Source organism: Fusarium keratoplasticum, chromosome 1 (assembly GCF_025433545.1).
Source record: "Fusarium keratoplasticum isolate Fu6.1 chromosome 1, whole genome shotgun sequence".
Taxonomy (NCBI): domain Eukaryota; kingdom Fungi; phylum Ascomycota; class Sordariomycetes; order Hypocreales; family Nectriaceae; genus Fusarium; species Fusarium keratoplasticum.
In genome coordinates this window covers 5,358,181-5,383,377 of record NC_070529.1, presented here as the reverse complement: position 1 = coordinate 5,383,377, position 25,197 = coordinate 5,358,181, and the positions used below count along the sequence as shown (strand labels likewise).

The 25,197-nt window shown below is 54.8% G+C and overlaps 8 protein-coding genes across 8 annotated transcripts; 5 read left to right on the top strand and 3 right to left on the bottom strand.

The window, feature by feature from the left end:
* Positions 1–201: 201 nt before the first annotated feature.
* NCS57_00160300 (uncharacterized protein) lies at positions 202–1,370 on the top strand (the record flags this gene model as incomplete). Its single annotated transcript, XM_053051662.1, has 3 exons — positions 202–699; positions 758–829; positions 882–1,370. Exons 1-3 carry the CDS (start codon positions 493–495, stop codon positions 1,368–1,370), a joined length of 768 nt encoding a protein of 255 aa, XP_052920177.1. The 5' UTR covers positions 202–492.
* Positions 1,371–1,870: 500 nt separating this feature from the next.
* Positions 1,871–3,778, bottom strand: NCS57_00160200 (uncharacterized protein; the record flags this gene model as incomplete). The annotated part of the gene is made up of 3 exons (XM_053051661.1): positions 1,871–3,061; positions 3,115–3,410; positions 3,478–3,778. 3 exons carry the CDS (start codon positions 3,776–3,778, stop codon positions 1,871–1,873), a joined length of 1,788 nt encoding a protein of 595 aa, XP_052920176.1.
* A 3,578-nt stretch (positions 3,779–7,356) lies between these two features.
* Positions 7,357–8,037, top strand: NCS57_00160100 (uncharacterized protein; the record flags this gene model as incomplete). Its single annotated transcript, XM_053051660.1, has 3 exons — positions 7,357–7,407; positions 7,463–7,569; positions 7,827–8,037. 3 exons carry the CDS (start codon positions 7,357–7,359, stop codon positions 8,035–8,037), a joined length of 369 nt encoding a protein of 122 aa, XP_052920175.1.
* Positions 8,038–8,979: 942 nt separating this feature from the next.
* Positions 8,980–11,084, bottom strand: NCS57_00160000 (uncharacterized protein; the record flags this gene model as incomplete). Its single annotated transcript, XM_053051659.1, has 2 exons — positions 8,980–9,250; positions 9,304–11,084. 2 exons carry the CDS (start codon positions 11,082–11,084, stop codon positions 8,980–8,982), a joined length of 2,052 nt encoding a protein of 683 aa, XP_052920174.1.
* A 1,026-nt stretch (positions 11,085–12,110) lies between these two features.
* On the top strand, positions 12,111–19,678 carry NCS57_00159900 (1-phosphatidylinositol-3-phosphate 5-kinase; the record flags this gene model as incomplete). Its single annotated transcript, XM_053051658.1, has 3 exons — positions 12,111–18,869; positions 18,919–19,523; positions 19,576–19,678. The coding sequence occupies 3 exons, from the start codon at positions 12,111–12,113 to the stop codon at positions 19,676–19,678; spliced, it is 7,467 nt and encodes a 2,488-aa protein (XP_052920173.1).
* Positions 19,679–20,115: 437 nt separating this feature from the next.
* On the top strand, positions 20,116–21,378 carry NCS57_00159800 (Mitochondrial distribution and morphology protein 12; the record flags this gene model as incomplete). Its single annotated transcript, XM_053051657.1, has 1 exon — positions 20,116–21,378. One exon carries the CDS (start codon positions 20,116–20,118, stop codon positions 21,376–21,378), a length of 1,263 nt encoding a protein of 420 aa, XP_052920172.1.
* A 147-nt stretch (positions 21,379–21,525) lies between these two features.
* Positions 21,526–22,335, bottom strand: NCS57_00159700 (Vacuolar protein sorting-associated protein 28; the record flags this gene model as incomplete). The annotated part of the gene is made up of 3 exons (XM_053051656.1): positions 21,526–21,918; positions 21,969–22,205; positions 22,252–22,335. 3 exons carry the CDS (start codon positions 22,333–22,335, stop codon positions 21,526–21,528), a joined length of 714 nt encoding a protein of 237 aa, XP_052920171.1.
* Positions 22,336–22,596: 261 nt separating this feature from the next.
* On the top strand, positions 22,597–24,924 carry NCS57_00159600 (uncharacterized protein; the record flags this gene model as incomplete). Its single annotated transcript, XM_053051655.1, has 1 exon — positions 22,597–24,924. One exon carries the CDS (start codon positions 22,597–22,599, stop codon positions 24,922–24,924), a length of 2,328 nt encoding a protein of 775 aa, XP_052920170.1.
* Between the last annotated feature and the right edge of the window lie 273 nt (positions 24,925–25,197).

Genomic DNA, 25,197 nt, shown 5'->3' with positions numbered 1-25,197 from the left:
CACCGTTCACAAGCCTCCAGAATGGGAAACAACTCGAGAGGTGGACTTGGGCCACACATGTAAGGCATTAAGGCATAAACTTGCCGACCCACTTCCTTCCCGATTGGGTCGCTTGGGGTAAGGCACAACCTTCAGTTACCTTAGGTCAGCACCCAAGATTTTTTTGCGACCTTTGCGCCTCCCAATCTTCAAATCAAACAAGCCGCCTCTCTCCTACCGACGAACCTACAAACGTCACCTCCTTCGCGACTCCTCTCTCCCTTCTCGATCGAGTCGACTCTTGCCTGGCGCAAAGTCGCAAACGCTTCCTCTACCTGTTGTCGGAAAGAAGTAGTCGACCTACCAATTTCTTGCTCTCGCCCCACCCTCGCACCGCCTCCCACTTCTTTGCTTCGATCATTCAAACTTGCCCCGCGATCCCACATTCGCAAGTCACTTCCCTCACCTGAACCGATATTTCCGTACGCGCTCCAACGAGAAACCTCCATCACAATGGCCGCCGCTGCGACAGAGACACCCAAGATGGACGAGCAGGTCGACCTCACCACCATCCCCGTTGACCCCAACGGCAAGGAGTCTGCCTCCGATATCAAGGACGACAAGCCCGTCACTGTTTTCCACGACAAGGACAACTTTAACGTCAAGCACCCTCTTCAGAACAAGTGGACTCTTTGGTTCACCAAGCCCCCCAGCGGCAAGGTATGGTGGAACCCGTTCTCAACCATCATCGACCCGATACTAATACTACACGCGATAGGGCGACAACTGGAACGATCTTCTGAAGGAGGTCATCACCTTTGATTCCGTCGAGGAGTTCTGGGGTGTCTACGTAAGTTCGAATCGACACAATAACCTCTCCCGAATTGTGCTAACCTTTCCAGAACAACGTTTCCGCCGTTTCTGAGCTCTCCCTCAAGTCCGACTACCATCTGTTCAAGGCCGGTGTCCGCCCCGAGTGGGAGGACCCCCAGAACAAGCACGGTGGCAAGTGGTCCTACCAGTACAAGGACAAGCGAAACATCGACGTCGACCGTCTCTGGCTCCAGGTTATGATGGCCGCTATTGGCGAAACTCTCGAGGACGAGGACGATGGCGAAGTCATGGGCGTTGTTGTCAACGTCCGAAAGGCGTTTTTCCGAATCGGTGTCTGGACTCGCACCATAGGAAAGAGCATTCCAGGCCGAGGCGATGGTGACGTGGCCGGCGGCAAGGGCCGTAGCAATGAGAAGGGTAAGGAGATTCTGATGGCTATCGGCCGTCGATTCAAGGAGGTCCTGGAGCTGCCTGCCACCGAGCAGGTCGAGTTCTCGGGTCACACCGACAGTGCTCACTCCGGAAGTACAAGGGCCAAGGCCAAGCACGTTGTCTAGGGCTACGCACGATGACGAAAAGGGACGACATTGATTTAGCACGATATCCGATAATGACCATTTCATGCTTCTGACCATCATGGGCCCTACGCAGCAGTGGACGAAAGGACGGCAAGTGGTTGGGGGAGGAAACTCGACGCAAGAAACGAAGTGGCTGGGGGCTGAGATGCGATGCCGGACCAAGACAACCACTCGGTCGTGGCCAGTCATGGCTCATCCCTGATTTCCTTGGTTCAAGTTTTATACTGGCGTTGCTCGGAGCTCTTTTCTCAAGTGGCAACCATGGAGGTTGAAAAGCCGGCCACTGGGGATATGAAAATAGATAATGTACATTTTGGTCACCTAGGATTCGCTGTGCTTTGATGAATGTGTGATCTTAGGTGCTAGATATGATGCTTTCGATGATTTTCCACCATGCTACCCCTTAACTACCTATGCAACGTTATCATACAAATCTACAACAGGTGGTACAGTATATACAGAGGTCTCCCATTATGCTCTTAGCTTTCATCGCCGCTGATATCATCGGGGAAAATAGACTTGACCAGTTGCTTCTTGTTAATCTTGCCCATGGCATTCCTTGGGATATGATCGACGATTCGCATCACTTGAGGAATCTTATAGTTGGCTAGGCGATCCTTGAGGGCACGCCTCATGTCGAGCGCAGACCACTTCTTGACGACTTCATTGTCGAGAACAAGGACAGCGCCAACTTTGTGTCCCCATTGACCGCTAGGTACCGCGACAACAGCCGCCTCGGCGACCTGGGGCAGGGAGAGCAGCTCGCGCTCGACTTCGAGAGCGCTGACCTTTTCGCCGCCGGTCTTGATGATGTCGGCCGACTTGCGGCCCTGGATAAAGTATAAGGGACCGTGAGCCCAGGGTTGAGCGGCGGCGGCAGAGGGGACGGGGCGGCGAACAGCGACATCGCCCGTCTTGAACCAGCGGCCCTTGCCGTCGGCGTCGTCAACGAATTCGCTGGCTGTCGCTTTTGGGTTGCGCCAGTACTCGCGGAAGATGGTTGGTCCACGGAGCTGGATCTCGCCAGAGCGTTCTCGGCCTGTCTCCTGGTTGACTTCCTCACCCTCCTTGATGATCTCTCCTGTGTCGACATCAACCAGACGGGCTTGGACAGATGGCAGTGGCCAGCCGACACTGGCATCGACGCGATCGGAAAATTCCAGGCCGCAGCTTAGTGCCATACCAACCTCGGTCATACCGTATCGCTCAAGGAGGACGTTGCCGTGGCTTAGATCCCTCCAAGCTGCCTTTATAGGGGTAGGCAGTGCGGCGGAGCCAGAAATGGCGAGGCGCATGTTCTCTGGTGAGATGGCCTTCCGGGCGGCTTCTTGAACATCAGGGGGGAGGCTCTTGTGACTGGAGAGAAGACGGCTGTATACAGTGGGCACGACAGTGAAGAAGGTGATCTTGTCCTTGGGAGTTGATGCATCGTTGGCGGCAGAGGCGAGGAAAGGTGCGGAGAGGCGCTTCCAGACGGCATCAGCATTAAAGGGGAACATGAATTCGATGGTCGAGCCGGCCAGGAGAGGTGTCAAGATGGCGTTAACGGTGCCGTGGATGTGGTGGAGAGGGAGGACGTGGAGGAGGTGGTCGGCCGGGGAGTATTCCCAAGCCTCGAGGAGAGACCGAGACTGTGCTGTCAAGACCGATTGAGGTAGCAGAACGCCTTTCTAGGCCGGAGGTTAGTATCCGAGTGTCGTAAGTACGGCGCTGTCTGTCTCACCGGCCTGTTTGTCGTGCCTGATGTGTACAGCATCATGCCGGCCTCTCCAGGGTTGGAGTCGCCCAGCTCGACCTTTTCATGACTTCCCCCACCAACATGCTTCTGGAGCTCGAGATGCGCCGGCTTAGCTGTCAGGTCCGTCGCAAGCACCTCCTTGGCTTTGGCTGCAAACTTGGCTGAAGAGACGAGAAGAGACGCCTCGCTCTGGTTGAGGATGTACTGAAGCTCTGGCGCAGGAAAGGCTGGAGACAGAGGCACGGCGATAGAGCGCGCAGCCATGGCGGCCAGGAGCGTTACTTTGAGAGGCATTGTCAACTCAGCCGTTATCGGAGCTGGAGTGTCGCAGCGCGCAGACTTGCTCACCTACGTAGTCGTAGCTATTCTCGACCAGGAATGCGATTCGCTCGCCATTGAGGTCCTCCTTGCCCGCAGCTACGGACAGGTGGTCGCGGGCGCGGCGCACATCACCAAGCAGCTCACCATACTTGAAGGTGCGGCCGGAGAGGGAGTGGACGACGGCCTTGGAGTCGGGATCATGGTTTGCGACGGCTTCGAAGAGCGGTAGGCGGGGTAGCGTTGACACCATTCTGCAGGCAGGGCGGAGGGTGAGGAAGGGGGAGTATGATGCCGGGCGCCGAACGGCGAGTGTGCGGAGGAGCGACATGGTGACGGTGAGGTCCCGAACCGCCGGGATTGCGACAAGGGTTCGGTTCCAATGTCAAGAGGTGGGATGCGACGGTCAATTCGGGTGCCGAGGAAGAAAGCCGGCAGGCAGAGAGAGCTCAGGAAGCTAGGGTACGACACCGAGGCCGAACCGGCGGCACATTTACCCAGGGGGGTTAGGATGGGGGGTGATTGTCGATCTGCGAGCCTGATGTCCAAATTGTTTTTGGTGATGGAGGTTTTGAAGCTCCCCTCCCCCCATCCATCCCATGTGGGATCCAATTGTTGGTGACGTCGGGTAGCGGCCCGGCCAAGTGTGCCGTCCTCCCCGGAGGTACGTACCCTGTGACAGGACACAAGATGCCGTCCTGTGTCTTTTTTTTCCTTCTCTTTTATCTGTACTTGAATCCTCGGGTACGAGACCAATCAGCTCCCGTCGCCGAGTTTCTAAATCCAACCCGCGCCGGCACTTGAGCTGTTGCGTCCGCGGCGGTCGGTCGTCAGGCTGAGTTGAACGCTCATCTGCAATGCGACACAATCCAATGTGCATCCGCATGCATGGATGGTAAGAGGTAAAAAAAGTTGTTGAGCATGAATATACAAACAGGTGTCTAATAAATTGCCACTGTATTTAACACGGGCCTCCCCTGTTCTCCTGATGCATGTCGGCGGTACGGCTGTTTGCAGAAAACAAAGTTTGGAGCTGCTTGACTTGCTACCTTGTCTGCGTCTCAAGTCCAATAACGATGCCATCGAGGGGAAACTAGGAGACATGATATGATTGTGGGATCCGAAGATCCGAAGGCTCCATGCTGGTCGAGTTTAGGTGTATTGTAGATTTGACGCCGTCCCGGGTAGGACGTGTGAGTCCCCTCTCGATGCCTCCATCCAACCCAAGTACCCAAAGTCGTGGAACACGGTAGTCAACTTAACAAGGTGTACACATCACAAGGAAAGCCGTCATGAACAAACTCAACAAACCTTCAAGCCGGGTTTCGGGCAATATAAATAAATAACAAGTATGGTTAACACGAACCAGCCATCTTCCCCGCTCCTATCGTGGCCAGAGATCACAACCACAAAACCAATCATGAAGCTCTGGGTCCTCTTCCTGGGCGTTACCACACTCCTCTCCTTCGGTTTAACCGTCTCCGTCGGTCCCACGCCATTGTTTTGCGCGTCAGCTACCGACTATTGCAGAGTGGGTGAGAGTCCATCCATGTGTGAGTGCTGCGGAAGTCACATTGTACGTATCATCTAGCCGCAAAATGTCGACTAGGCCGCTAACCAGACCGACCTCTAAAGATGACCTGTGTGGAAAGAAAGGCCATTGGCTTGGAGAGATGGTACCCTGACGATCCCAAGTGTACGACCTTTTTTTGATCAACCCCAGAATGCCCGGCCCGAGATTGGGTATTGATGCTAACTGGTAGTGTCTAGTGAACGGCTGGTATCTCAGGGCTAAGCCGTGCCCTTTGCATCCATCGATAGTGAGTTGTATTGATGGAGAATGTAACCCAGACGCAGTAGGCTCTTAACCGGCAAGAGGATTTCCCTGCATCACTCCGGAGATTCTGGCTGGCAAAACTGTAATGTTGTCAAGTTTGAGTCTTGAATTGGAACTTTGTATCTTGACGGCACATCTTGGCCGGACGCACTTCCAGGGATAGCAATTGGTTCTTTTCAATAACACCGCTCTTACTCTGATACCAGGTATCCAAGTTATTGAGTCAACTCGGCTCTGCATCATCGACGAAGCAGTTGCTTCATCTTGCATATACGGCAAAAAAGATGACTCTCATCCCGCCACATCATTCGCAGTTGCCGTTGAAGAAGTTCGTCGCAGTCCAAGGTTAAGACGGACTAGAAACAGTGTCAGGAGATGATTGGATCATGGAGGGCGGGTGGGTGATTGCCTCTCTCAACTGTGCATGTTGAAACACCCTGCACCATGCTGCGTGTGCCTGTTTACCAGGATGACGGAACTAGCAGAGCTAAAAGCTTCACCCGAACAGGAGCGGTCAGATGTCAAAGCGATTGGGTTCCCGCTGACTGGTTCCCCCCGTGGTCTCCCGGATTAGACGGGCCCGCCTTGTGCTGGCGTTGTCAAGTTGAAAAGGCCGTGGACCGGGGGAAATGCTAGTGGCAGGTTTGGGCCTCCTGTCGTGGCAGTCAGTCATTTGCATCCATCCATTCCAGGGTCGTCCCGACAGTTTAGCTTGTACAGCTGTCACGGAGCGGAGAGAGAGGACAAAGAAAAAAAGATACACGAGAGAGCCATGCTTCCCGGCATCGTCCTGGACCGGACCCCCGTACTCGGTACCTACCTGGGCCGCCTCATGCAGGCCGTGGCTTCACCGCTTAACGGGGGCGGTCAGGGCGTCGGGCGACCCAGCTGGCTGGATGTGCATCCCCCAAGTAAGTAGATTGGCGGCTGATCATTTGCTGGATTGGACAGGGGCAGGGGTTGGTTTCTTGGGTTCAGAGGCCCGCGGGCGAATCAAAAGTCATCCGCCACAGGAAGGGAACAAGTCGAAAAGACGGTAAATGGGAGAAAAGCTGGCGGGTTGCATCCCCGCGCTTTAGAAGCCGAAAACGAACGTTTGCAGAAGCCATCTCTTTCCGCCTTTGCAAGATGCAGTTTGACCCTCCCATGCAGGATGGAAAGCAAGGGGGGTTACTTGGTACCTGTGTGCCTGTGCCTTGTGCCTGTCTTGTCTCTGCCTGCGTGCGCAAGTGTACGCGCGCTTGTTGCTTTTGTGCTTGCTTGTGCATATCCATCCCAGAAGTGAAGTGTAGCTCTCACCGACTTCACACCGAAAACGGCCAATCTCTACCAGCTTTGAATAATCCTCACCCGCTGAGAGGAGTCAGTCCCGTCGTCGGGTCTGACTTGGGTTGCCGCTGTCACAGTCACAGTCACAGCCCAGCCCAGCCCAGCCCATCGCAGCCCGCCACTCTCACCAAGCAAGTAGCGGCGTGCCGTCCAGCCCAAGCCAAGGTTTATTAAGAAACCGCCTTATTTTTGCCCCCTTCCCTGCCCGCCTCTTTTCTCTCTTCCTCTTCCCTACTTAATTCTCTTTGCTTGCTGCATCATCCCGCGTCGTTTTCTTTTTTTGTTTTGCCATTCCATTGTCACGTCACGTTTGAGAAGTGTGCGTGGCTTTGTTGGGGCAGACTTATAAATTAAAGAGAGAAAAAAAAAAAAGTCTTGCTCTCATCCGTTCATCCATTCCGACCTCTCTCTCTCTTCCACCCAACCTCTCTCTGTGTTGCCCACTCAGGCCCATCCATTCATCCACATTGGTCGGCTCCGACTCCGCTACTCTCCCTCTCGTGGTGTTTCTGCAACTCTCTCAACTCAATTCCTCCATCTGCGCCAACGTTTGATCTCATCGTCGACAACTCAATTCGGCCAGCCTACTACGGAAAACCTTGGCAGAGCCGCAAGAACCGAAACCCAGGACGTGACGTGGTTTTTCTTCACGGTTACTCTCAGACCGCTGCTCGCTTGCGTCTCACCTCATGTTTCGACGATACGCGCTCGGCTTTTCGAGCGTCGGACGACAGCTCTCTACCATGAACTCTGGAACTCCTGTTGAGGACACCATCCGGGCCAAGGCAAGTCCTGTCTTTTGTTGCTATTGTAAGCATAATGCGCTCAGTTGCTGACCTCATTCCAAAGATCACCGCCGCCTTTGATCCTCAGACACTAGAGATCTACAATGACTCTCATCTGCATGCTCATCACAAGCCCATGCAAGGCAGCACCTCCAGCGAGACCCACTTCCGGTAAGAGTTTCTTGTCTTGTTGTTGTCTGAGCCTCCGCCTTCTCCCGGAGTGATTCATCTTCACTCTGTTTACCTGGTGGCATCGTCTCATTCTTGCCGCCGTCCCATGGCCTCGTTCTACATGTACCTTGTCCTTCCATGGATGTTTCCATGCCGCCTATCCCCGGACCCTCTCTCACACCACCGCCAACCCAACCCTGCATCAGCATCAACCCCTGGTTCAAGCTAAAAAGATGCATGCTGCTGACACGTGACAGACTTGTCATCACATCCGACGCCTTCACCTCCAAGATGCAGCCCGCCCGCCACCGAATGGTCTACGCCCTGCTGCGTGACGAGATGGCCCTTGAGGGTGGAATTCACGCCCTGCAGCTCCGCACTATGACCCCCGAGGAGGAGGAGCGCCACAAGGCCAAGAAGGAGGCCGAAGCCAGAGCCGCCGCCGCCGCCGAGGAAGCTGAGACTTGAACGTCGACAAAGTAATGATTCGACAATGATGACTCTTCTAATGATTAAGGATTATGGATTACGACTGAAGCTGAACTGGACCGGAACTCAAAAAACAACACCAGAATGTTGAAATGCACCAAACCAACCAACCAACCGATGAAGCCAACCAACCACACAGGGGGAAAACATCGAGGGCGAAAGATCACAGTCGAGATGGGCAGCGAAGTCGTTCGTGCCACGGAGTTTTAGGATGGATCAAGAGAAAAACAAAAGATTGCAGGATACCCCGTGCATGAGACACGCTAGGAGGAACGGCGATTTGGACAGGCGAATTCTCCTTTTTTCTTCTTTAATCACCCCAAGATCGAGACAACCCCCAGGTTTTTCTTTTGAAGCAAACCGCCAAAAGCTCCCCGGGAGCTCTCGAATCCTGGAACAAAGTTGCCAGCCAGTCAACTTAATTAAGCCAGGCCACAGTCGAGCCAAGCTAGCTTACCATAGACATGTTGCCCACGCACAATAGACAGTTCTTTCCGCCAAAGAATCGCCTCGAGATCTGGTTTTCTTTTCGCTCAACTACCTATAGGACACACTTCTTGGCCTCGCTTTTCTGCGACTGGATATACATCTCGCCTATTCTCTCCGCCACTTACACTCCACGGCGTGCTAATAAACCATGACAGTTCAAGATAAACGATTCCCCTGGGTATCAGTTCAACACCAACACAAGACCTGACCTCGGAACGCCGGCACTAAACACCTTGCATGTCAAAAACACTCATAGCAGCTCCATGACGCCTCAAACATGTACAACAAACCTACTCGAACCGACTACTGCTTCGCGTACTACGCGCATCCGCCCCGTTCAACGACCTCCTTTTGAAATGCTCCCTGAGTCTTGCGCGCTCCTCGGCACTGCGCCCGCCCGGCGTCGCGCTCAGTCTGCTCGAAGAGAGTCTCTCAAAGTACTGCGACGCCCGAGGCGCCCGCGATCTTGTAGATGGCGTCGCGATGGTGGACGGCGGCGCCATGGACGTTCTGGGGATCTGAGGTGAGGGCGGGGCAGGAGCCTGAGTCAGAATCTCTCGAGGACGCGATGAGACCGGTGGTGGCGCCTGGGTTGACGTTTCCTGGGGACTCGATGAAAATGGTGGTGGCGCTTTCACGATGGGCCTTCGAGGCCTGGAAGCAGACGGTAGTGCCGGCGCTGCCATCACCCTTTGCTTCAGCCCTGACTTGTCCGAGACCTTGGATGACGGCTGTCGCGAAGGAACCGGTTTCGACGCTGCGGGAGTTGCCGGCGCATCAATATCCATGGCTCCGTCGATGCTCAAAGGGGCAGGCTGCTTTGATCCCGCACCTCCTTTGCCACGCCAGCGCTGAGACACTTTGTCAGACGGGGCACTGGGATTCGACACGACATCATCGTTGTCAGATTCTGACTCGTGATCCGAGCTCGTGTATATGCTAATGTCATCGGCCTTCATCATGGTCATGCTCGCCTTGGCCACCTCCTCGGGGTAAGACTTGAGGATGAAGCTGAGGTTGCCCCGGTTCACGACGTACTGGCTGTAAGTGGGCTTCTCAGACAGCTTGTTGAACCACTCGATCGCGACTAGGGTCTTTTGCTTGTCCTTCGCACTTTCGACGTACTCCTTGTAATCTTCTGTGAATGCACGGATGAAGTCGTCATATAGATAGTCCCTGAGTTTCTTCCGTCGACGGAGCCAGTTGAGATAGACACATGCGATGACAAAGCTCATTTTGGTACCTGCTTCCTTCCGGCCCCAGTCGTCCTCTGCGAACAATGGATAGTGGTGGAGGAAGACTTCGTACGGTTCCTTACTTGCTGAGGGACCAATGCACAGTGGCGGACAGACCTTGCTCTGTGACCCCTGACGACCATTCACCTGCACGGGCAAGGTTTCCACCTGGGGTTGAGCGTCTGATTGTTGCGCAGTGACTGGTTTCTGGCTACTTCGTTTCATGGGGGTTTTGGTGTTCTGGTGAACTTCGGGTGCTTCAATGGATTGCAAGATAGATTCACCTTCCTGATTTGAAGGGCCCGCCACCGGTGGCTCATCATCCGATCGCATTGATTCATTGCCGTCGTGATCGGACTCGTTCTCCTCAATGGATTGTATGACAGAGTCCTGTGTCGCAGTCGTTTTCAGAGTGGCAGGGATGATCGAGTCGGACGATGTTGGGATGGAGCTCTCGACAGTCGTAAATGTCTTTGTTGCCGGTAGGCGGTTCGGCATGTGATGGACCTTTTTCTCCGTATCCCCAACATTGATGCCTTTAAATATTCGCCGGGACTGCCGTTTTTTGGTGGTAGCAAGTTCTTGACATGTCTCCCTTGGGGCAACGACAGTGTTTGGAATAATAGGTTGGGTGGGATTAGACGGTTGCGCACATGGCGGTGTGGCCATTGGCTTGCTGGAAATCGGCATAGGAAACGGAGCAGTTGGTTCGAGGCGAGCTGCTGTCCGATTAACGGGGGCGCCGGGTTGCGGCATGCCCTGGGGGATCTCGGTTTCTAATTCGTTATCGGATTCGTCCTCAGACGGTTCAGAAGGACAGGGCCGTTTTGGGGGAGGGTCCCGAGCTGCCTTGGGCGTTTCTTGAATCATCGAAGACTGGACCGTCGTCGTATTGATAGCCACGTGAATGGACTTGGAGGGTCCAGGTCGAGTGGGAGATGACTCCCAGGAGATTTCTCGTTCGGGCGACGATTGTGCTGACTCCTCCGAGCCTTCTCTTGGGGTATTTGTGATGCCATTCCGCATGCGCTTGCTACTCGTGGATGCCACGACACTCCCATTTCGTTTTCGCGACTTTGGCGTAGAATTGTCGATAGCTGCTTTCTGGGCCGTGTAGGCCTCCTTCACCGTCTGCAAGACATGCCCTGGGACATGCGCAAGCCCATGAGGCGTATTCTTCAGGTCGACCGCCCAGGAATCCGAATCCTCCAGTAGCTCCTTCTGATCCCGCGGGATGTTCGTCAAATTGCGTCGTCTGAAGAGGTCGGTGACGTCCTCCGGAGGGGACGAGGTAAAAGACATTCGCCCGACAGATTGCCCGACGCCACTGGCGAAGGGCGTTACATCTGCTTTACCGTGATACTCGATCAAAGGGAAGCGAGGAGATGCAAGACAATCGGGACAATCGACGGATAGGGGCGGGCGGTATTCGGCTGCAGTGATGCGCGGGAGAGGTGAGGGCGAGGATCGCGACAGGCCTTGGCTCGTCGCGACAAGGGATTTGCCTCGATGACGCTCAAGAGAACTCTTGGTGCGAAACAAATAGAAGGGTACGGACGGATATGTAGCGCGACGCGACGGGTAATTTTGGGCCGCGTCGTCGGAATCTGCGGGGTCTGGTTGGGGAGGGAGCCCTTGCGTGGCAGGCTGGCTCGTGCTTGATCGGGGCTAAGTACTCGGTACTTGAGTGGGCTCCCAGGGTGGCGGTGAAGACAGGGTCGTATTGTATCGGGTACTCCCAAGCCGTTAGCGCCTGTCGCTGCCTACCAGGGTCTGACGCCATCACGCATCCAACTTGGACGCCCCAAGCTTGCTCTTGACCTTTGAACTTGACGACGCACAGCCGTGATTAGCTGCGCGGGACAGCATTCCTTCGGCGCCCGATGGACGCTGCTGCTGCTCTTTCGTCATCTTGCCGAGCTTGACTTGCCTGTCTCAAACTCCAACCCGTCTATGCGACACACGACGTTAGCCTGGCGCCGTCCCGTCTCCCATGCCCAAGCCCTTGCCGGTGTCCTTGTTTCCCCACGACGTCCTCACCGATCAGCGAACCCTGAAGATCGGCTGTGTCTTGTGGTGGCCACTTTCCGGTGACGAGGTGTTGACTTACTCTTTGAAACATCTTCGAGTCCACCATGCTGCCGACATCTCGAGCTTGCTTATGACGATAACGGGCAAACGTCACATGGAATGAGTCCTGGGCTTCCAGGGCCTTGCAACTGACGATTGTTTTGCTGTTGTTTATCAACCTTTGACTCGACAACTCCCGAGCCGACCTCGAACTCTCCAACGCCTTCTACCTCGATCCATAGAACATAAACAAACACCATGTCGGGGACTGCTTCGGCGTCTCCCCCTTCGGCAAGCTCACCGGTCCGAACCCGCCGCGATTCCATCAACTCGATATCCGCCGCTTCCACCACCGACAAGGGCCAACTTGCCCACACACTTGACAAGATACACACCTCTGCGAGCCAGTGTGACTCTCTCACCACCTTCAACGACTTTGCACCGCCCCCTACAGCGGCTCCAACCTCCGAAAGCAAAGGGACTGCAGGCGATCTGGTGCAGCAAGGATTTAGCGGTCTCTACAGTCGACTGAGGGAAGCTGTGGGTGCTGGAGGCTCTTCAAAAGCACCGCAAGAGCAAGCAGTGTCAGAAAAATCGGAACCCTCTTCAAAGCGGACGTCGATCGTTGGAAACCATGCCTCGAAAGCTTCAATCAGCTCGCTTAGTCGGGCTGACACAGGCGCAACCTTGTCCACTACTTCATCCCAAATCCCCCTCACGGCTGATGGAGGCTCGCTTAACGCCGGTGTAGCTGCTGAGACACGTTCACAGCAATCTCAGTCCTCAAAACCATCGAGTATCAGTCTCATGTCAGGGCAAAAGTCCAACACCACCAGTCGTCAGAGCTTTTCCGGAAAGGCACCCAGTTCTATTGCTGTTGATCCTACGATTGCTCCTGTTACGGTGCACAGGGATGCTAGCCATAGTACCCTACGCACTGAGGAAAGTGGTGGCATAGGTTCAAGTCGAAAGAGTATCAGCAGCAGGGCCGATCTCCAGGCCCACCTCTCGACAGCTGAATCGTCGGCCAACTTGTACGACTTGAAAGATGGAAAACTACCACCCAGATCGAAGCGGGAAGACACCTCGAGTATCGACGAAAGTCTCAAAAGCCCAACAAGTCCAAGGCATCCTCGTGCTCCTTCAATACAGACTCGAAGTGTTCGTAGCCCGTCCATTACCTCGTCCTTGTTATCTCCCGACAGCATCAGAAGGAAGCCTGCAGTCATTGATCGGATCAGCCGGTCGAGGTCCCCTGGCGGCCAAGACTCAAGGGAATCTTCTTTGGACCGAGGAACTGCAGAGCCCAGCCGCATCAGCACTGTTGCCCACGATTCCGTGTGCCATGAGTCCTTCTCACAGGGCCCAAAGCCGCAAAAGATGGCGTCGGGCGATCTCAGGATACCTGGCACAGCCATCAGCAATGATGAGGCCTCTGAGCAGGTCAACGCACAGCTCACACGAATGCGCAAGCAAGTTTTGAGCAAGGAGTTCTGGATGAAGGATGATACCGTCAAGGAGTGCTTCCTTTGCCAAACTCCTTTCACCGCATTCAGAAGAAAACATCACTGTCGAACCTGTGGCTGTATCTTCGACTCAAAATGTACTACGGTCATATCGGGAGAGAAATTCGGTGTGCAGGGTTCACTGCGTGTTTGCAAGCGATGTCTCGATGTCATCACCAAGCGTTTTGATGGGAGCGGTTCCGACGACTCGGGAGATGAGCAGTCCTTTATGCCGAGATTCTTTGGCACCAACCACGCCAAGACCCCCAGCAATGCCAGTCAGTCAAAGACAAGAGAGAGGGAGCCCGAATCCGGAGTTGCATCAGAAGGCTCAGAAGACTCCCGGCCTGTATCTACCCCCATGATGACTATTCCTGCAACACGCCGCATCGGGGAATCACGTACCGCTGCCGTCCTTGAAATCGACGCACCTCAGCTCAGCAGACCAGGCTCATCACGATCACTCAAATCGCTGACTGGGCGCCCTCACTCTTCTGCAGGCCACAAACGACACCATTCCAAGCACAGTGGCTTCCTCGGCCGCTTCAAGCCTGCCCCTGAGGAGAGGGCGCCCTTCCGGCGAGGAATTGACGATGAGAATGCTAAGAAGCCAAAGTTTCCTGCCTTTCATGCCGATAACATCATTGATCCGGAGCTGGCTGATTACATGTCTGACGAGTCAAGTGAGGATGAGCAGATGGGCATTTTTGCAACAATGACTGGTGACTTGCAGCCTGGAAGTCTGGGCGACGACAAGTCGGAACTCGCACCTTATGTGAACGCTGGTAGGAAGTATCGTCACAGAGCAGGCGAGAAGAGCATCAGCGGGATGAGTTTCGTAAGCAGAGGGGGATTCGATGAACTTCCCAGTAGCCTCGTTGGGCATCGACGGGCACCGAGGCGGCGTAACACCAGCAACGTCAGCGGCAGTATGCATCACCTCCCGTCGCCACGCCCGAAATCTGCCGTGTTCAAGGGACCGTCACAATCGTCCGAGATGCTCTTTTCTCTGGACACTCCCCATCAAAGTGGAAATCAGATCACTAGGAGTGATTCGCTACAGCACAAGAAAGCGCCCAAAGCCGAACTCAACTCGTCCAGCCTGAGACACGTCGACAAGCTCTTGCATCAGCTACTGGACGATGCCGAAATATCAAACCCGCCAGCATGGCAGAAGGCACTGGTCCCGATCCTTCTGCGGGCAACAGACGACGTGGATCCAGATGTGGCCAAGGGAGAAGACATGGACATTCGGCACTATGTCAAGCTGAAAAGAATCCCTGGAGGCAAGCCTGGCGACACGGCCTACATTTCTGGGGTCGTTTTCACCAAGAATCTGGCCCTCAAGAGCATGCCCCGCAGGATCACCAATCCACGAGTGCTGCTTGTCACATTCCCTATTGAGTATCAACGGCACCAACAGCATTTTATGAGCTTGCAGCCCGTCATCGAGCAGGAAAAGGAGTTTCTGCGAGTTGTGGTTCAGAGGATCACGAATCTTCGCCCTCAAGTTCTCCTTGCCGAGAAGAGCATCTCGGGTGTTGCGTTGCAGTATCTCTCCGAGGCGAACATCTCAGTGGCCTACAATGTTAAGCACACGGTCATTGAGGCGGTCGCTCGGTGTGCTGAGACGGACATCATCTCTTCCCTAGACATGCTGGCCTTGCCCGTACAGATTGGGCGATGCTCTAGTTTTGAAGTCAGAACGTTTGTGAACAATGACTATCCGGGCCGCAAGAAGTCGTACATCTTCTTGTCTGGTTGCACGCCGGAGCTTGGCTGCACCATTGCCCTACGCGGCGCCAACAGCATGGTGCTGTCCAAGGTCAAGCACATCATGGAGTTCATGGTATATGTCGTCTACAACCTCAAGCTTGAGTCGAGTCTTCTTCGAGATGAGTCGATCGAGCCTCCGGAAGGTGGCGACTCCATGACAAGCTCTTTGCATCTTCTGGGTGATAGCATCAGGTCGTTGAGCGTCAACAGCGTCGATCATTCTAAGGACGGTCCAGCTGTCGTGGTCAACCAGCCTCCAGGAGAGAGCGAGCCGCCTTCGCAAACAACTGTGGACAGCGCTAGCATTGCTGGAACGGATGAAACTGGATCTTTGAATCAATCTGGGCAACTTGCCCAAGAACGCGCCAGACTCGTTTCTCTCCAGGAGCACGATCCCGCTGTTCAGGATCAGACCAGCCAAGTTCCAGATGATGTCCCTATGCCCACATACTATAGCGACATGGTGGCCAAGTATGAGACCAAGATCCTATCTGCCTCACCGTATGTCAAGTTCACGCAGCCATACCTACTGATGAAGGCTCGTGAACAGGAGAGACGACTGCTCTACTTGCGGAGACTCCGTGACCACGACTACTATGAAGAGAAGGGTGACCCGGAGAAAGCAGAGCCGCAGCGCTTCCAGCTTATCAAGCCCGAAATGGTCGAGGAGATTGGCCAGAAGGCGCCACAACAGATCATGGAAATTCTTCGCGCTGTCCACGACGCTGAGTACGACAAGGCCTTGTACAACTACGAAACCCATACCCGTCAGTGGGAGACGTACATCCAAGGTAACCTCGATCTGTTTGACCCCTACTCGCATCAGAACATTGTTGTTCTGTATTCAGTCATCTGCACCGAGACAAAGATCCCATGCACTGAGCCATCTCTCGTCGCCATCAACTTCTACGATGAGCAGCACATTGACACCGGCATGGACCCTGACTGTACCCTGGGACAGTACATTGAGGATCTCGCATATACCATGGACCAGGTCTGCACATCAAACGGCTGTGAACGCAAGATGCTCCAGCACAACAGAACCTATGTGCACGACCAGTCCCGGATCACGGTCTTTGTTGAAAATGTGCCCAACACCTCGACACGGCCCGAGTTTGCAGATGGGATCACAATGTGGACGTATTGCAAGATCTGCAAGAAAGACACTGAAGAAACACTCATGTCTGAGGCTACCTTCAAGTACTCTTTTGGTAAATACCTGGAACTCCTTTTCTGGGGCCGCGGTCTCAGGATGAAGGATCTGCACGACTGTCCTCATGATCACCATCGAGACCACGTTAGGTACTTCGCCCTTCAAGATGCGAGAATTCGTATTCACTGGGACCCCATCGATCTGCTGGAAATCGTCGTGCCTCGAGCAAGAATCACCTGGAAAGTCACGAATGATCTCAAGCTCAAGAACGAGATCTTTACCAGGATGGAGGAGAGATGGGCCAAGTTCATGACCTCTGTCAAGTCTAGGCTCATGTGCATCCGAATCGACAGTGTCCTGCCCGAGAAGGCAGAGCTTTGCAAGGCAGAGGTTGATCGCCTAACGGCAAAGGCCAGGGAAGACCAGCCGGCTATGGTGAAGAGGCTACAAGACATCTACGTCAACTCCAAGTACTACGAGGTGGTGCCTTTCAACAGCATCGTCCGCGAGATGCTGGAGAAGGCGGGCGAGTGGGACCAGGCGTTTGCCACATTCGAAGCAGACTTTTTGGGTGACAAGGATATGCGTCAGTTGACCATCATGCAGCTCAAGAAGATGTTTACGGACAATGAGTCGAAGGAGTCGCTTGTATCGAACGAAGGCACGCCATCGACTGTTGATAGTGAGGAGCGGCCTTCGCAGACATTCACTGAGGAAGAAGGGAAGAGCACTCAACCGACGGACTACACTGACAACACTAGCATGGAGGCCAGTGTCGCTTCAACAAAGCCTACCGAAGACAAGGAACAATCGCCTGAGGACGGCAAGGTTGATATCCCTGCTGAGGGGGCTATCGAGAGAGTAGAGCCATTGGACCTGGCTCGCACCCCATCGACAACTACCCACGAACCTCCTGATCTCTCTCAGCCAGAACCTGAACCAGTGGAAGAACCTGAGGGGCCTAAGCCTTCAGAGCCCGAGGTTCCCAAATCTCCGGAGCCTCAGGATGTGCCAGCTCCACTATCACCATCTGTGCCTGGTGAGAGCTCCAAGACATCAGCCGAGCCGCTCACCCTTCCCGCGTCGTCCTTGCCTCCTCCCGGACAGTCATTGTCGGAAAGAGTTGAACAGCTGCGACGGGAGCAAGGCATTCAGCCAAACCAACCTAGTCATGGGGCCGCCACGCCACTTGCGGCTCTCCCGTCTCGTAAATCAGGACAGAGCATTTCACCTCCCATGGTCAGGGCGATCTCCCACCCCGCCCGCACACTGCCTAGAACACAGTCAGGGATTGGTAAGGGTCTCGGAATTAAAGAATCCAAGACGAATCCTCCTGAAAGCACTACCCCCGAGTCGTCCGCGGCCGAAGGGTCGATCAGAGTGGATAAGAAGCTCTCAGATCGTCTAGGCCTGAGCAACCTGAAGAACCGGGGCAAAGCCACTGCGTCGAGTATACCACGATTTGTTCACAAGAAGAGGGAATCAAAGGTATCAACTCTGGCGAGGCATTTTGAGCAGCTCAGTCGGGAATTTGAAAAGGAACGCATCCGAGACCGCAAGAAGCGTGCCGCGAGCATGCGTCAACCGCGAGCCATGCTCCCTAGGACCACCACCAAGGCCATTGTGGAGGTCTACGATGATGTGAATGAGGCTTTTGAGGAGCCAAGCCCCCCTGGTGAGAGTATTGCGGAGCGTGAGGCTGAGCAGCGATCTGTGAGCATCGCCTCGCGTCATTCTGATGCACCGGCCAAGATGGAGCCCCCTAGCGAACCTCCAACTCCTGCCGAGCCATCATTCAAGATGGACGAACATCAACCAAAGGAGAAGGAAGAGACCACGGGGAAGGAGGGCAAGGAAGAGAGGGAAGAAAAAGAAGAGAATGACGACGCGACTGCCGCAACCACCAGCCAATGCCTCTCAGACGACGAGGAGAGAGGTGGTGACCTTGAGCACTCTGTTCCGGACGAGTATCTACACGACATCAAGGAGATTGCCGACTCTGTGGACGCGAGTGAGATTCCTCTGGAGCTGCCCAAGCACCAAAAGACCAGCCTGATGAAGTATCTCACCAACTTCTGGGCCGAACGCTCGGCAAGCGGTTGGCAGCCACTCGAATACCCTGTCAACGCGACTGACCACATTTTTGTCGACTCTGATATCATTGTTAGAGAGGACGAGCCTAGCTCAGTGATTGCTCTCGCTCTCAACAGTGAAGATTACCAGGGCAAGCTGGCTAACATCCGACGAGAAGCTCAGGAGGTCATGCAGCGCGAGGTTGAAAGTGGCGGCGACACCGAGCCTAAGTCTGTCCCCTCAGACGGCACTGACTGGGTGTCTGAGACGGAGCTGGAGAAGAGTCTCCTCCGTGTCACTGGGACGCATCTCAAGTACCAGTTCCGCGAGGGGTCTGCCACGATGACGTGTAAGATCTTTTACGCAGAACAGTTTGATGCGTTGAGGAGGAAGTGCGGTGTTGCAGAACGCATCGTTGAGTCGTTGTCCCGGTGTCTTAAGTGGGATTCCAAGGGTGGCAAGACCAAGTCTGTGTTTTTGAAGACGCTTGACGACAGACTGGTGTTAAAGGTAGGCTCCTTGTACTGTTTCTCTTGGGCGTATGCTAATCAACTCTCAGTCCCTCTCGCCTATTGAGACATCAGCGTTCTTGCGCTTCGCCCCAGGCTACTTCAACATCATGGCCGAAGCCCTGTTCCACGACCTCCCTTCTGTGATCGCCAAGATGTTGGGATTCTTCCAGGTCTTTATCAAGAACCCTGTCACTGGAACGGACATCAAGTTGGACCTGTTGATTACCGAGAACCTCTTCTACGACCGATCAGCAACCAGAATCTTTGATCTCAAGGGTTCTATGCGCAACCGCAAGATCCAGTCGACAGGAGAGCAGAATGAGGTGCTGCTTGACGAGAACATGGTCGAGTACATCTATGAGTCGCCGCTCTTTGCACGAGAGCATTCGAAGAAGCTGCTACGGGCTTCTGTGTGGAACGATACGCTGTTCCTGGCAAGACAGAATGTGATGGACTATTCCCTTATGATTGCCGTCGATGAGGCTCGCAAGGAGCTCGTGGTTGGCATCATTGACTGTATCCGTACGTACACATGGGACAAGAAGCTTGAGAGTTGGATCAAGGATCGCGGATTCGCTGGTGGAGGCCGCAACCGACCTACCGTGACGAGTCCGAAGGAGTACAAGTCCCGATTCCGAGAGGCGATGGCTAGGTATGTTTGTTATCTGCTCTACTATGCTTTCACGTCACTAACATACTGGCAGATACATCTTGCAAGCGCCCAACTGCTGGCACCTCTTTAATAATCCTCAGTACCCACACTACTATGGGCGGGCTAGGTTCGAGGAGCCTGAGATGCTTCGGTGAGGGAGTCAGCAAAAGTATATATACATGGAGGAGGAAGATAAATACCTAGGCATGGGGCGTGTGTTTCATGGAGAGCATTGTGTTGCATGTTCGACTCGCATCTGCATGGAGGAGCATTCGTTAAGACAGGCTGGACTCGCGATTCTACAAGGTGGTTTCACATGATATATACTAGTGTTTAGATACCCTGATGCTAAAAATGAATCATATACGAAATATCTCATGATAGTTATGGTCAATCTTGTGTTGAAGCCGTGATGTTCGGTTTTTTTCAGCCGGGAAGCTGGGACACCATCTCAGGCACCCACAGCACTAAAGGCCGCTATAACGTAGCGTTGCCACACCAAGTGACTTGTACTCGTCCCCGACATCATCACATCAACCTCTTCCGACCCATTCTTAATCTTGGTTTCCCTTCAGTATAAAACGGAGGCCAGATGTCAATAGATCTCAATTGGGAAACGCTCACCAGCGGCCCCGACGGCGATGCCCTCGCCGAGCGCATCCGATCCTTCATCCATGACAAGTTTCAGACGGTGCCTCTACCACGCTTCATCCGCTCAGTGACGGTCCACGGCTTCGACTTTGGCACTATCCCCCCAACGCTGGAGCTCAAGGACATTACGGATCCTCTGCCGGACTTTTACGAGGAAGAGTTTGACGATGACGACGACGACGAGAGCGAAGAGGAGCCCTCGCCGCCGCCACCACCTCCGGAACCTGAGAGGTTGAGGCCGGGACCTACGCCGCTGGGAGGGTATCGGAGGAGGCCTGGTGGCGGGCTCAGGAGCGAGGTTTTGAGGAACGAGATGATGAGCCATGATCACGGGAGTCCGTTCTTGGGCACGTCCACGCCGGGCATTCTGGGGGGACCTGGGTTGAGCTACTTTCAGGGCCATCTTGGCACGGGGACGCACACGCCTTTGGCTGCTGTTGCGAGTGCCCATCACACGAATTGGATGAGCGCGCCGGGTACACCTTATGAGATGAGGACGCCAAGTCATACTCGGAATCCGTCAACGAGCAGTATCATCTCTTTGGACAACTTTCACTCAAGCCTTGCGCCGCCTCTGCAGAATCTGCGGGAGAAGGGGAGTGTATCGACGCTTGCGCCCACTTCAGCTGGCGCATCCAGACCACCTACGAGGGATACGCATCTCGGTGGTTCTGCCATTGTGGACGATGACGATGAACCAGAGGAGGAGGAGGGTAGCCCGAGAAGGGAACCTCGCGTAGAGGACGTCCAGGCTGTCTTCAGAATACGCTATAACGGCGACATACGACTGCACCTCACAGCCGAGATTTTGCTCGATTATCCCATGCCCAGCTTCGTCGGCATCCCTCTCAAGCTCAACATCACAGGCTTGACCTTTGATGGTGTTGGTGTCCTGGCCAAGATCCGCAAGCGTGTTCACTTTTGCTTCCTCGGCCCAGACGATGCCCTCGCGGCCGTCGGCCCTGACAATGAGGATGGAGACGAGTCTGGCCAGAATAAGGCAGGCGCCAAGAATGAGCATCACAAACCGAGGTTTGGAGGTCTGCTACAGGAAATCCGCGTGGAGAGCGAGATTGGTGAGCAGGATGGGGGTAAGCAGAGCTTGAAGAATGTGGGCAAGGTCGAGAGATTTGTGCTGGAGCAGGTGAGACGCATCTTTGAGTCGGAGTTTGTGTATCCCAGCTTCTGGACGTTCCTGGTATAATGAATCATGGGCTACGAAACGATGGTTATGGGTATATTGAAAAAACAAAAAGGAGCCGTATCTCTAAAAGAGGCATGTACGATAGTTTCTACACAGGCGTAGGCATCATATTGGGCTCTCCCCAGCGTCAAATCATACGTAGTCAAATCACGTTAAAGTCCGTCTAAACCCCTGGTACGCCTGCTGAATATCCAACTCGAGCTCGCGGGCCTGGTGCTCGCTCAGCTCGTCGGTGGCCTTCATCTGGTTGAGGGTGATGAGCCACTGGACGATCTTGCCGCGGTTCTCAAAGTCCTTGTCAGTGACGCGGTTGACGGACTGAATCACGTCCGACAGGAGAGGGTGCAGCTGGTCCTTGGAGAGGAGGCCGAGCTTGACGGCGTCGAGGAACGTGATGAACTCTTGCGTCGCCTCGAGGATGAGAACGCCGCTCGTGTTGTTTGCCGCCGCGGGGGCTGGAGCGGGGGCGGAGGAGGATGCGTCGATGGTTGTGGATGGCATGCCGACGCGGATGCGCTCGGTGGCACGGGGGGCTTCGAGCTATGTATGTGTCAGATGAATTCAGTATCGCGGTTGAGAGAGCACCGTACATCCCACTTGGCCTTGAACTCCTCAAGACCCTGGAACTCGTTGGCGATGGTCTCATCGGCCAGCAGCGCCTTATACTGCCTCAGCGACCGCTCGCAGATCTCGGTGTACTCGGCCTCGGGGATGGCATCTTTCAGGAACGCCTTTTCGAGCTCGTCTAATGTGACGATGATGCTAAAGAGCTCGGCGAGAGACTCTTGAAGATCACGCTCGGCGCGGGTATTTGTGAGCTTGACTTCCTACAGGCGGTTAGCGGCGGTTGATGGTGACTTTGGTCCATCATACTTCGTCGAGGTTAATGGTCGCAGAAAGGCTCGTGTTCGGAACATAGCTATGCGGAGTAGGCGCATAGCCCTGTCGCGGGATCATGATGAACGAGGCATTGACTTCTTCAATCCCAACGCTGTCGCAACCTGGAAGCTCCAAGGTGGGATGGTTACGTAGGGACGCGGCAGAATGGCTACACCGCCTGCTGTTTCTGGTGGCTGCTTGTTATCGATAAGCTTGCAGCAAAATTTTTGGTTCAGTGCAAGAGAGGTCGAACTCGCCAAACTCTAGCAAACCGAAACAACCACCTAAAAACTTCAATCACCAATTCTTCACCGTCGAGGCGCTCCGCAATCTTTCACCATGGGGCCCGGCAAGAAGAACCTCAAGGCGACCAAGAAGTTCGAGAAGAAGCACCTGACGGGCGTCCTCGACAAGCGGAAAGCCGGCGCCAAGATCAAGCAGCGCCAGCAGATCCAGGACAAGAAGAAGGCGCGCAGGGCAAAGGATGCCGAGTACCTCGATGGACCCAAGGATGACGGGGAGGTCAAGAAGCCGAGTGTCAAGGGCAAGAAGATCAATGACATGAGCGTCGACGACTTCTTCCAGGGCGGCTTCGACGACATCATTGGCAAGAAGGACAAGAAGGCTGGAAAGCTTGGGAAGCGCAAGAGGGACGCCCCCGAGGCCAACGGCGACGATGCTAGCGACTCTGAGGACTCAATTGGCGCAGAGCCTGTTGTCAGCGACAGCGAGGACGACGATGAGGAGGGCGATGATGGTATCGGCATGAGCAAAAAGACCATGGACGAGCTCGCTGAGAAGGACCCCGAATTCTACAAGTTCCTCAAGGAGAACGACCCCGAGGCGCTCGACTTTGACGACAAGGCCGACCTGGCAGAGGTGGACGAGCTCAGCGGTGAGGACGAGGAGGAAGAGGAGGAGCAGCCCAAGAAGAAGCGCAAGAAGGACAAGAAGAAGAAGCAGGACGCTGAGGAGGAACCTGAAGAAGAGGCTGCGGTTGGCAACGAGCTGACGCGCGAGATGGTTTCTTCTTGGAGAAAGGCCATGACGGAGAAGATGTCGCTGCGGGCGGCGCGACGGGTTGTGCTCGCCTTCCGATGCGCGGCGCACCTCAACGAGGACGAGGATGAGGATTCGCAGCAGAGATACACCATCAACAGCCCCGACGTGTTCAACGACATCCTGGTGCTCGCCCTCAAGGAGATCCCCACGGTTATGAACCACCACCTCCCCGTCAAGGAGACCGCCTCGGGCAGGGTACACGTGCAGACCGAGTCTCGCAAGTTCCGCACCTTGTCTCTGCTCCTCAAGACCTACACGTCGTCCATCATGCACCTCCTCAGCACCCTGTCCGACGACGGCACCCTCAAGCTCACCCTCTCTTCCATCACCCCCATCCTCCCTTACCTCCTGTCCTTTAAGAAGCTCGTCAAGGCCCTCGCAAAGTCGGTCGTCAACTTCTGGGCCCAACCCGCCAGCTCTGAGACGACGCGCATCACCGCTTTCCTCGTGCTGCGCAGGCTCGTGGTCATTGGTGACAAGGGCATCCGTGAGACGGTTCTCAAGGCCGTCTACCAGGGTCTCATCCAGGGCTGCCGCGTCACAAATGCCAACACCCTCCAGGGCATCAACCTCATGAAGAACTCGGCTGCAGAGCTCTGGGGCATCGACCCTGCCGTGGGATATACGACCGCCTTCACCTTCATCCGCCAGCTGGCCATTCACCTGCGCAACAGCATCGTCCACAACAAGAACGACGCCTTCCGCATCGTCTATAACTGGCAGTACACCCACTCGCTCGACTTTTGGTCATGTGTCCTCGCCGAGCACTGCAGCCCCATGAAGGAGGCCGAGGCCGGCAAGGAGAGCCAGCTCCGTCTGCTCATCTACCCCCTCGTCCAAGTCACCCTCGGCGCCATGCGACTCATCCCTACCGCCATCTACTTCCCTCTCCGCTTCCACCTCATCCGCTCCCTCCTCCGTATCTCTCGCGCCACCAGCACCTTCATTCCCCTGGCCTCTCCTCTGCTCGAGGTCCTCACCTCTGCCGAGATGAAGAAGGCCCCCAAGCCCTCATCGATCAAGCCTTTCGACTTTGCCACCGCCTACAAGGCCCCCAAGTCGTACCTCCGCACTCGCGTCTACCAGGACGGTGTCGGCGAGCAGGTCGTCGAGCTCCTGGGCGAGTACTTCCTCCTTTGGGCCACTTCCATCGCCTTCCCCGAGCTCGCCCTGCCCGTAACCATCCAACTCAAGCGCTGGCTCAAGCAGACCCGCAGCCGCTCCCAGGGCAACAAGAACGCCAAGCTCTTTGGCCAGCTCGTCCTCCTCGTCCAGAAGCTCGAGGCCAACGCCAAGTTCATCGAGGAGCGCCGCGCCAAGGTCGAGTTTGCCCCCAAGGACCGCACGCAGGTCGAGGCCTTCCTGCGAGACTTTGACCTCGCCAAGACGCCCCTGGGTGCCTACGTCGTTGGTCAACGCAAGGCCCGCGCTGAGCGTGCCAAGCTGCTCGAGGAGGCCCGAAGGGAGGAGGACCGCAAGAGGCGAGAGGAGGAAAAGGCCGAGATGGAGGAGGATGATAGTGAAGAAGAGGAAGAGGAAGATGATGACGAGATGGAGGTTGAGGACGAGGTCGAAGAGAGCGACGACGAGGATGATGAAGAGTAAACCAAAAATGTTAGTGTTTGTTTGGGCTTGTTATGTTATGTTAGACATGGACATGGGTTTCTGTCCGATAGACCTGAATCAAGGATACCTATCTCTTTCTGTTTACACCTTCACTCTCACATACATCACATCAAACAGACAGATGACGGTAAACATGTAATTCAACAATTTCTTCATAGTCATTCTCGCCAAAAACCTTGCGAGTCATGATGGATATTTCTACAAAACGCACAAGACATTAAACAAGTCAAGTCCTTAATAACCCTGATTAAC